The sequence below is a fragment of the Trichechus manatus genome, unplaced genomic scaffold, assembly GCF_000243295.1.
Source record: "Trichechus manatus latirostris isolate Lorelei unplaced genomic scaffold, TriManLat1.0 scaffold00075, whole genome shotgun sequence".
NCBI lineage: Eukaryota > Metazoa > Chordata > Mammalia > Sirenia > Trichechidae > Trichechus > Trichechus manatus.
Window position 1 is genome coordinate 5,772,021 of NW_004444011.1, and position 11,558 is coordinate 5,783,578.

At 39.0% G+C, this 11,558-nt stretch overlaps 1 protein-coding gene across 4 annotated transcripts in view; it reads left to right on the forward strand.

The window, feature by feature from the left end:
- The window catches only part of PIP4K2A (phosphatidylinositol-5-phosphate 4-kinase type 2 alpha), a 222,253-nt gene that overhangs the window by 112,991 nt on the left and 97,704 nt on the right, over positions 1–11,558 (forward strand). For all 4 annotated transcript variants that reach the window (XM_004380535.2, XM_023735036.1, XM_023735034.1 and 1 more), the window contains 2 exons: positions 6,711–6,808; positions 8,371–8,467. In XM_004380535.2, the coding sequence (XP_004380592.1) occupies positions 6,711–6,808; positions 8,371–8,467 (195 nt within the window). Of the gene's footprint in view, positions 1–6,710; positions 6,809–8,370; positions 8,468–11,558 lie in introns of those variants that run through there.

An 11,558-nucleotide genomic window follows, 5' to 3' on the forward strand; every position in this document is an offset into this window, starting at 1 on the left:
AGAAACCCCGAGAGTATGGCCCCCGGACACCCTTTTATCTCAATGATGTAGCCCCTCCCGAAGTTCACCGTTCAGCCGGGGATTGGATAGCCTCATAAAACAAAACAGGACTAATGAGGCACAGCAGCCCAGGGACAAGGACTAGAAGTCAGGAGGGGACAGGAAAGCTGGTGATAGGGAACCCAGGGTTGAGAACGGACAGTGTTGACATATCATGGGATTGTTAACCATTGTCATAGGGCAATATGTATACTAACTGTTTAATGAGAAACTATTTGTTCTGCAAACCTTCATCTAAGGTACAAAAAAAAAGAATTATCTATGTGAGATCAAATTGTCAACAGCAACTCAAAAGATTTGATGGGAAGCCTAGCGGGCAGTGAGTTGAAGATAATGGTGATGGAATAATTTGGAAAAGGATAATGAGAATAGCAGCACAGCTGGAAGAATGTAATCGATGTCACTGGATTGTACATGTAGAAATGGTGTAACTTTGGCTATGTATATTTTCACCAAAAAAAAGGTCCTCAAGGTCGAGAAGAGTGTTGACACATCGTGGGGTTGTTAACCAATGTCATGAAACAATATGTGTACTGACTGTTTAATGAGAAACTATTTGTTCTGTAAACCTTCATCTAAAGTACAATTAAAAAATTTTAAAAAAAAGGCAATCTGTAAGAAAGATCAAGTATTCATGAAGAAGTTATCTCATATAACTCAATGTCAAGCTGTTATTCAATTATAAAGACATAGATATAAACCAAACCAGACCTGTTGCTAGAGAGTCAATTCAAACTTGTAGTAACTATAGAACAGCGTAGAACTGCCTCATAGGGTTTCCAAGGAATGGCTGGTGGATTCAGACTGCTGACCTTTTGGTTAGCAGCCGAACACTGCACCACCAGGGCTCCAGATATAGATATACAAAGATATATTATGGTCTGCCAAAAGAGAAATTAGACTGTAGGATCTCTAGGATTCTCTTTTAGTTGCAAGAGTTTATGATTCTGCATAAGCCAAGCTATAAGCATAATTATCTTTGGTTTCTCATTTCTTCTTTAATGACAAGAACTAAATATTCCATACTTCTTGGGGTAGCCTAATTTATGAAGAAAGGACTTAGAGAATAACTAAAACTTTCAAACAGGACAGCCTACGTTTTGAAGATGAGTTAAAGAATCCAAGTACGGGAACACCTCTTCATGTAACAGGTTTTTATAGTGTTTGGTCTCCCTAGCGCTCAGATACCCTCTTGAAATTGATATAGTAAAGTTCCACAGAAGGAGGGTAATTTTCTGAAGTAGAATATATAGTTGTTTAAGTTCACTAAGAATTGACAAAGCAATTATATTAAATGTTTGCATCCCCCATCTTGCCAACACTCAACAGCCACGTCAGGCTGCATTCCCTCCGAGAAGCCTTTCACCCACACCGGTCACACTGGACTCCCTGCTTTTTGGAGTGGCAGCAGCACTTATTGTCTGGAGTCGAGCATTTATGTGATGCTGCTTTGTATTTTATTCTGTTTGTTTATGTCCTGCCCCTTTGGCTACAATGTATAACTCGTGATGGTCAGAGATCATATTTTGTGTTGACTTTACATTTCCAAGTGATTGGCCTGGACTTCCATTGCTCTTCTATCTTTATGGCTCACTAGACTAGCAAAAATCTCAAACCTGACTGATGCTCCCCCCCGCATCCCCATGCTCCTTCTCTGCCCCTGCACCCTGAGGCCAAGCTCTGCAGGAATGCCACTGAACAAGTTCTCTTGGTCCCTCTGTAAGTTAACCATCACTGACTGCAAGTGACTCTCAACTGTGTCCAAAAGCCCAGCCACATTTCTCTTCTCAAATTTGTTCTCCCATGTTCTGCAACCACATATTCTGGCTCTCCGTGTTCCTTTTAAGCCTCTAAACCCCTCAGCTTCTCACTCTCAACTGATGGCCATGGCTACTACTCCCCAAAGAAAATAGAAGTCATGGACAGGAACTCCTGTCTTCCCTCAGTCAAATCCTGCCTCTTCTGCACACCCCTGTCCTTTTTCTCTCCTGCTAGTAGAGGAGCTGCCTCTCCAAAGCCTTTTCCTCTCTGTAGGCTTGGGATCACATCCCCGCCCCTCCCACCATCTCAGGAAATACTGTGGAATATCCTTCTTTCTCGGGCCTGTCCTCGATCCCTCATCCTTCTCTAGCTCTGCTGCCCTGCTGACTTCTCTCTCCTTCACTTCCAGACTTCTTAAAAACTAGGCATGTTCAGTGTCTGCATTTTCTCATCTCCCATGCTCTCTTCAACTTACTCCAGCCTGGCTCCCGTTGCTTTCTTCCGTTAGAACATCTCATACTAAGGTCTCCAAAGACCTCCAGGTTGCTAAATTCACTGACATTCTCCAGGGGTCATCCTACTTCTCAGAAGCATTCAACACTGTTGATCCCATTTCATTCATTTCCATGAGGTGACACTGTGCTTTTCATTCTTACCTCATGAGCAGTTCTTCCCTATCTCCTATGCAGGCTCATCCTCCTCTTCCAGGCCATTGAATGCTGATGTTCTTCAAGACTGCTCATAGGTTCTGTTGTCCCCTTATTCTGTCCCCTGTCCACCTCATTTACCCCTGTGGAGGAACTGATGTCTTACACACAGATACACTCATGTTTCTCTCCTGCTCCTGCCTCCCCTGTGAGCTTCAGATCCATGGACCCACCCAGCTAACAGTCCACTTAGATGTCACAAGGGCACATCAAATTTAACAAGTTCCAAACTGAACTCTTCTTTAAAACTGCTGTAAGTAAGGTACTAGGTACTTACCACCTAGGAAATTCTATGGGGCAGTTCTACTCTGACATATAGGGTCACTATGAGTTGTAGTCGACTTGACAGCACACAACAGCAACACAATATGAATTTTATCTTCCTGGAAAACAGAACCTTTTATCTTTACGTGGAGACCCAGTTTATCCTAACTAATGCTTTTGTCTTAAAGTTATGTATCCAATATTAATAAAGATAGGCTGGCTTTCTTTTCAGAAATTTTCAGTACATATGTAGTATATATTTTTTTCTGTTCTTTAGCTTTCAACCTTTTTGTATTCTTATGTTTTAGGAACGTCTCTTGCATGTAGCTTATCGCTGTTGTTTCTAATTCATTTTGGCAACCCTTATTTTTAACCTGAGCTTCAAACCGGTTCTTCCTGGTTCAGCCATTGGCCAAGGAAGGAAAATCAGAACAGACCCAAATTTCTACAATTTCTAGCCCTGTTAGAAGCATAATCTCCCTCTTAGAAAACAAGGGCAGTGTACGCACTGCATAGCAACCAAATCCCTTGCCCATTGGATTTTGAACAGAGCCGAAACAGCAGTACACCGCTCAAAGATGGCGGCCCACCGTGCTGCTTTGAATGTGTGGCTCTCCAGTAATCCAATCTCACGCATTAGGCTCTTGAGAGGGCTCACAATGCCTTTTCCAAGTCTCCCATTCCACGGCTTCGACCCATAATTTTTCCCGTTCTGGTTATCATTCCAGATCACCCAAATTGTAAAAATTCGTGTCTGTTCTGGTTTCCCTTCATTGGCCATGACTGAACCAGTTCAAACTGGTTCAAAGCCCTGTTTTGAACTGTTACCTTTAGTCCATTTGTGCTTATAATGATTATTTACATATCAAGATTTATTTCTATCATTTTCTATTTGTCCTACTTTTGTGGTACTTATTTTTTTCTTCTTTATTGCCTTCTTTTTTAAAAATTGAGTATTATTTGTTTTCTTATTCTGTTTTTTCCCCTCTGCTGATTTGTAAATCACATACTGTATTTCTCTTCTTTTAAAGTTTACCCTTGAAATTTTACCATAATACTTAAAGTCTACTGTTAATATCTTATCCCTCCTACTGAACAATACATGAAATTTGAGACATTTTAATTTTGAACATCTGTTTCCCAAGTTGGAGCCTTGGTGGCACAGTAGTTAAGAACTCAGCTGCTAACCAAAAGATCAGCAGTTTGAATCCACCAGCCGCTCCTTGGAAATCCTACTGGGCAGTTCTAGTCTGTCCTATAGGGTCAGTATGAGTCAGAATTGACTCGACGGCAATAGGTTTGGTTTTTTGGGTATTTCCCAGTTTACATGCTATTGCTATTCATTGTTTTATTTCTGATCTTTTTAATCCCATAAACTAAGCAGTATTACAGGCAATGTTTACTTATATATATCTACATGTTTATTCAATTGTTTGCTTACTTTCCCTTTTTGTATCTCAGACCTTCTTCACAGAACATTTAACTTCTTTCTGAATGATATCTTTAGAAGTTCATTTAGTGAGGTCTGTTGTAGGTAAGAAAGTCCCTGGGTGGCCCAAACAGTTTGCACTTGGCTACTAACTTAAAGGTTGGTGGTTCAAATCTACCCAGAGACACCATAGAAGAAAGGTCTGGCAGTCTGCTTCCTTAAAGAGTTCAGCTAAGAAAATTCTATGGGGCAGTTCTACTCTAACATATGGGGTTGCCGTGAGTTGGAATCAACTCAATGGCAACAGGTTTAGTTTTGTTGTTGTTGTAGGTAAATTCTCAGTTTTTGTTTATATAAAAATATCTTTATTTTGCACTCATTTTTGGAAGATGCTTTTGTTGGGTATACAATTCTAAGTTGCAAGTAATTTTTCACTGCCAACTTAGAATTGTATTATTCCCCTGTCTTTAGGTTTCTGCTTTTGGTGTTGAGAAGTTAGCTGTCAATCTGATTGTCATTCCTTTGTTGTGATCTTTTTTCTCTGTCTGCTTTTCTTCTCTTTGCTTTTGATATTCTTTAGCTTAACTGCAGTGTATATAGAATTTCTTCTTCTTTATATTGCTTGGTAAACTATATATCGATATTCTGTATCCATGAATGTATAACTTTCATAAGTTATAGAAAATTCTCAGGCATTATATCCTCAGATATTGTCTCTTCCCCATTCTCTGTATTCTATTCCTCTGAGATTCCAGTTAAACTCATTCCAAACTCCTTAGGTCAGCCATTCATTTATATGATATAACTCCTGTCTCTATGTGTGATATTCTAGGTAATTTTCCTCAGATCTACCCTTCAGTACACCAGTTAACCAATTTGTTGCTTAAGCCCTAGGTTGGGGGTTTTTTGTTTTATTTTCAGTTCAGCAATTATAGTTTTCATTTTTTAAAAGTTTTATTCAATTATTTTTCACATCTAGTAATTCAGAAAGTGTCATAAGTTGCTATTTTTGTTAGTCCATCTTTTATTTCGTTATGCATTTCACACATAGTTTTGGTTTTCTATTCGGTATCTGGGTATCTGGTCATTCTAATAGCTGAAGTCTTGAAGATTTTTATCTATTGCTATTGTTTTTGCTGGCTCCCACTGTTATCTTTTGAGCTCACATTTGGCTGATCTTAATCTGTAGGAATCCTGGAGGCCCATGTTGGAAATATTTCCTCCAGAGACCATTTGCATTTACTTGCACCAGGTGTTAGAACCATTTTCACCCCTTAAAGGGTCCTAACTTAATTTGAAGTCTTTGATTGATCTCCCCAGGTTTCCTCTGGCCCATGTAAGTGTTGAAATTGGCATTTGTCTTCAGAGAAACAGTTACGTTCATGCTTGCTTCATGATCACTGTGCCCTTTATGGAATATGCTCACTTTGGGGGAAGGAGGGTGTCTTGGAGATTTCCTTTACTTTCTATGAATCCAGCAGTGTGTTAAAAAATCTGCTTTATCAAGGAACTTTTCTCATTTTATATTCTCATGTTCTGTTTTTAATTTTATTTAATTTTATTTATTTATTTTATTTTATTTATTTATTTATTTATTTTTAATTTTATATTTAATTTTTATAACTGTACACCTTCCATTGTACGGGAAGTACAAGTCTTTAAACTGGTTTTCTGTGCTAGCAACAAGGGAGACATAGCTCAGGAACCAAGATGAATAGATAATTCACTAGGAGAAAAATTCAACTTTTTCAGTCATGTGTCAATTCCCATCCCTGCCATTCACTGGAATGTAAATGAAACTTGGTATCACCCTTTGGCCTCAGTAACCACGTATTTGCTTTTGTTCTTGACTCCTCTCCAAACCATCTCTCTTTCATATGTATCCCTTTCCTTAGTGAAAGTTTCTCTTTTTGTAAATTCATACTCTCATCTCAATATTTAAAAAAAAAACAAAAAACAAAAAAAACCTGATTCCCTTAAGAGAGGTAAAGCCATGTGAATATAATAGTTATTCTTTGAATACCCAGAAGTGTAAAGAAATAATCATGGACATTAATTCAACAAATACTTCTATCAGAAGTGAAAAAGCCACCTTTCCCAGATAACATTTTCTTTAGAGAGGAAAGTTGTCCTGGACATAAAATCAAAGGGGTTCTGGGCTGAGGCTCTGGAGGGGAAGTAGACAGGGGAGAATCAGGGGCAAGTAGCCATGAGGTTTGACCCTCTGGTTTTCCTCCTTTGCCACACTATCCCGGCCACCACAGGCTCCGGCATAGGACAGAGATGAGAAGTGGGGATTGGAGCTGATGAGATTGTGAGGAAGGGAAGAAGAGAAAACATTGAGGATAGCAGTAGGGAAGAAGGTAGATGGGGTAGGCGGGAAAGTTCTTAATGTTCACCAGGCTTTCTTTAAAAGTAACATGTTTTTAAGTCAAGGACTTCCCACCTACATGGTAATAATCTGTGCCATTTATTTTATTTTTTTCTAGATCAATGAACTGAGCCATGTTCAAATCCCTGTTATGCTGATGCCAGATGACTTCAAAGCCTATTCAAAGATAAAGGTGGACAATCACCTTTTTAACAAGTAAGTACAAGTATGGCTTTTTGTAGGACTGACGTGACTACTAGGAGTATGATTGTTGTGAATTTCTGTAATCACATTATTTTTCAATGGGTAGGAGTAAAGTTTTGCTGATGAAGTTAATCCTGTGATAAACATAACCATCTGTCATTTTCAGAAAAGCAACAGCAGGCCCTCTTGGGTAATATCCTTTTGCCATATGGCATATGGTTCTCTATGAATATCTTATATGTTAAAAGTGATATTCTCATTACAATTTAAATTTTTGAAGCTGTAAGTTACTTGGATTTTTGAGCAGTTATGACCGTCTTGCTCTCTTAGCAAAACTTTGAAAATGATTTCTTTATAAATAAAAGTGATGACTTCATAGAACAATAAAGAATTAAGGTACATTTTTTATAAAACATAATTGGATACGATACTGGGCATTGAGAATGTTTCTCCTTCATTTGAATATACTTTTAGACCTCATTATGGAGACCCTGGGTGGTGTAAATGGTTAAGTGCTCGGCTACTAACTGAAAGGCTGACAATTAGGATCACCCACAGGTGCCTCGGAAGAAAGGCCTGATGATCTACTTCCAAAAGATCATAACACAGTTCTACTCTGACTCACAAGGGGTCACCATGAGTTGGAATCGGCTCAACCACAACTGATTTTGTTTTTTCCTCTGGAGCATCTACTGTGTATTAGGCAGTCCATTGAGAGCTGGAGATACAACAATGTATAAGGTGTGGCTCTGCCCTCCCGGAGCTCACAGTTAGGCTGATGGTTGAAAACTGTCACATACATAAACTACTATAATTAGGTGTGCAAATTACCCCAATAGAGGTGTGTGTGTGTGTGCGTGCATGCGTGTGTGTGTGTTTATGTATAAGGTCCTGTGGTAACACAAAGGAGGAAGCAGTTAATTCTGAATGAGTGGGGTGAGCCTCAAAGAAGACTACAGAAATCTCTCCCACTTTAGGATCAGTTATGAAATTTCCTAATGGAGCCATTGTTCTAATGTGAAGCTGATGTGTTAATTCTTCTCGCAATACTGTTTAGAGGTTGACATTTTGAGGGAATTTTTTTCTATGTGAATTGAGAATGTGACATTTTTATATAAATATAAAATATGTTATTCTGGGAGTGGGAGAACAGTGTTGTTTTGTAAACTTTAATTCAGCAAGTAACTGAAAACTAATCTGAGAGAGCACTCTTTGCTACTTGCCTAGTCCTAGTTCTCCTCCTTCTTTGCTTTTCCTTTACTGTTACCCATACGCGGCCCCTTTCCTTTCCACCTCTTCTTCCTTGGGGAAGTGATGATAATGTGTGGTCAGGATTTAAAAGGTTACATTGTCCGAGTGCCCCTAGGTGGTGAAAGCCGGCAAATATTAACGGTCTGCCATCTTCTATCCCCCAAGATCTTACTGTGGGTTATGCTTGGTTCTGTGAAATACATCTGGGTATAATGTGGATAAACTCAAGCACTGCTTTGGCTACCAGAACTAGATGGTGGCAGAGTCAAGTCTGGTTAACTCATTGCACATCTGAGCTTTCTTCCACAATATCACTGTTACAGAGAAAACATGCCGAGCCATTTCAAGTTTAAAGAATACTGTCCAATGGTTTTCCGTAATCTGCGGGAGAGGTTTGGAATCGATGATCAAGATTTCCAGGTGAGTTGCTTTTATAACATTTGCTTCAAATGGGTTTTATAATGCCTTTTGCTCTGTAAAATGGGATTTATATTTTGTCATTACAAGTAATTATATAATATTAAATTTCATTTTACATAAGAATCTTTCAAGGTGCTTTTTGAAATAACGAGTTCTCTTGATTAGATACCTGTATACTATATAATTGAAGTATAGAAGTTGGTAGGAAAAGAAATTAGTCGATCCTCATTATTTGTGGATTCTGTATTTGCAAATTTGCTTACTCACTGAAATGTGTTTATAACCCCAAGATCAATACTCACAACGTTTTCACTGTCATTCGTGGACACGCGCAGTGGTGAAAAAGTTGAGTTGCCCAATGTGCATGTTCCCACCTGAGGTTGACCTCTGACACTCTACCTTCTCATGCTTAGACTTCCTCATACTCTCATACTGTAAACAAGTGTTCTTTTCACAATCTATTTAGTGCCACATTTTGTTTTTGTTTTTTTTTTTTTTTGCATTTGGGGACTTTTTGTTGGTGATTTCACTGTTTAAAATAGCCCCCAAGCATAGTGCTGAAGTGCTGTCTAGTGTTCCCAAGTGCAAGAGGACTGTGATGTGCCTTACAGAGAAAATAAGTGTGTTAGATAAGCTTTATTTGGGTATGAGTTGTAGTGCTTTTGGCTGTGAGTTCAATCTTAATTAATTAACAATATATATTAAATAATGTACCTTTAAACAGAAACACATAGAACAAGGTTGACAAAAATGTTGTGACCAGAGGCTTGTGGGAACCTGACCTTGTCTTTCCTCTCGGAGCAGTGGTTTAGTACTCGCTGATTCAGTGTTTGCAGCAACTTTATAGAACATAACTGTCACCAGTAATAAGAATCAACTATATAATATTCTTTGGAAAGAAACAGAGTTAATGTAATAGTCTCTATTTCCAGGTGAAAATGTTCTGCAAGCAGAGCTTCATTTTTATTGCTGCTGTAAAGTGTCAACAGCCTATGAAAGAGTGTCGAATTCACATTTCCTATATTTGTGGAGCCTTTTAGGAATTTCAGAATTTTTTTTTCTTGCTGATTTGCTGCTTTTAAATTGACCAACTCTGACTTGCCTGCTGCACTGTGTCAAAGGCTCCACTTTGTTTTGTTTTGTTTTTTTGTTTTCCCCTTGAGAATTTTTTTTTAAATTGTGATTTAGGTGAAAGTTTACAGAACAAATTAGTTTCTCATTCAAAAATTTATACACAGATTATTTCATATCACTGGTTGTAGTCTTGCAGTGTGTCAGCACTCTCCCTCATTCCCTTTCTACCCTGGGTTCCCCATTTCCATTTGTCCAGTCTTCCTGTCCCTTGCTGCCTTCTCATCTTTGTTTTGGGGCAGGTGTTGCCCATTTGATATCATATACTTGATTGATCTAAGAAGCGCGTTCCTCACGTGTGTTATTATTTGTTTTGTAGGTCTGCCTAATCTTTGGCTGAAAGGTGGACTTCGGGAGTGGCTTCAATTCTGAGTTAAAAGGGTGTCCGAGGGCCGTAGTCTTGGGGGTTCCTCTAATCTCTGTCAGACCAGTAAGTCTGGTCTTTTTTGTGAATTCGATAATTTGTTCTGCATTTTTCCCCTGCTCTGTCTGGGACGCTCTATTCTAATCCCAGTCAGAGTGGTAGGTCGCAGTAGCTAGGCACCATCTAGTTCTTCTGGTCTCAGGGTCATGTAGGCTGTGGTTCATGTGGTCAGTTAGTCCTTTGGACTAATTGCTCCCTTAAGTCTTTTTTTTTCCCCTCTCCTTTGCTCCAGACTAGAAGAGACTGATATTTGTATCTTAGATGGCCGCTCGCAAGCTATTAAGACCTCAAACACTACTCACCAAAGTAGAATGTAAGACGTTATCTTTAAGAACTATGTTGTGCCAATTAATGTAGATGTCTGCCAAGCCTGTGGTCCTTTGAAAGTCTCCACTTTGAGTACTACAGTGCTGGCTTGTGTAGTGGCCACAGTACTGTTGTCACTGTCAGGAGCCTGCCTGTCTCCAGAACGGTCCTGTGGAGCATCTTCCTCTGGCTGTTGGTACCTACCAACCATATAACAAATGTATACATCATTGCTTTGTCTGGTTCTCAAGTTTAATTTTAAACTTGAGATAATGGGGCTGCCATATCTGTTGACTGATGATCATTTTTCCTAAGAAAGGAACTGATATTAGTTACTTGATTTTCATATAGCTGGCCAGATTCTTAAAAGTTGAGGACATTTTTTTTTTAAGAACAGAAATCTAATATCGGAGATCCAAGGGCTACTTTCTGGTCTTTTACAACAGTTTGCAGTTTGTTCATTTTACTGTGAGAACACTGACTTATTTTAAATCTCTTCAAATCTAGTAAACACTTAAATTTTCCCTAAACTGAAAATCTTTATTTTATCCACCCTGGGTGCCCTTAGAAGTTGAATGTTGTCGCAGCTTACCCTGGATTTCCCCCTCAAAGAATAGGGTACCTAAAGCAAACCGAGCTTAGTATCCTTTTCTAAAAATTTGTGGGCCCAGTGTTTAAAATTTCTCACCTGCTTACTCAGGCATGAGCTGCTATGTTTTGAAAAAGAAATGTTGGCCAGGCTGCTGGTGGCATTCTCTCCTCTGTGGACCAGGTCCACTGTCTCTACACAGGTCCAGATTCTGAGCAGAGCCTTGGGTGCACGCAAAGAGAGGGTGGGATGAGGGAGGATGTGGGCATACGAGTTTGCTCTTAAAGTCTGTGGCAGAGATTTGTACTTTTTTAATAATTTTTTTTATTGTACTTTAGATGAAGGTTTACAGAACAAACAGTTTTTTCATTAAACAGTCAGGACCCATATTGTTCTATGACGTTGGTTAACAACCCCATGACATGTCAACACTCTCCCTTCTCAACCTCGGAGGACCTTTTTTTTTTTGTTGTTGAAAATATACATACCCAAAGTTACACCATTTCAAAAGTTTCTACATGTACAATTCAGTGACATCAATTCTTCCAGTTGTGCTGCTATTCTCACTATCCTTTTCCAAATTATTCCATCACCATTATCTTCAGCTCACTGCCCCCTAGGCTTCCCGTCAAACCTTTTGA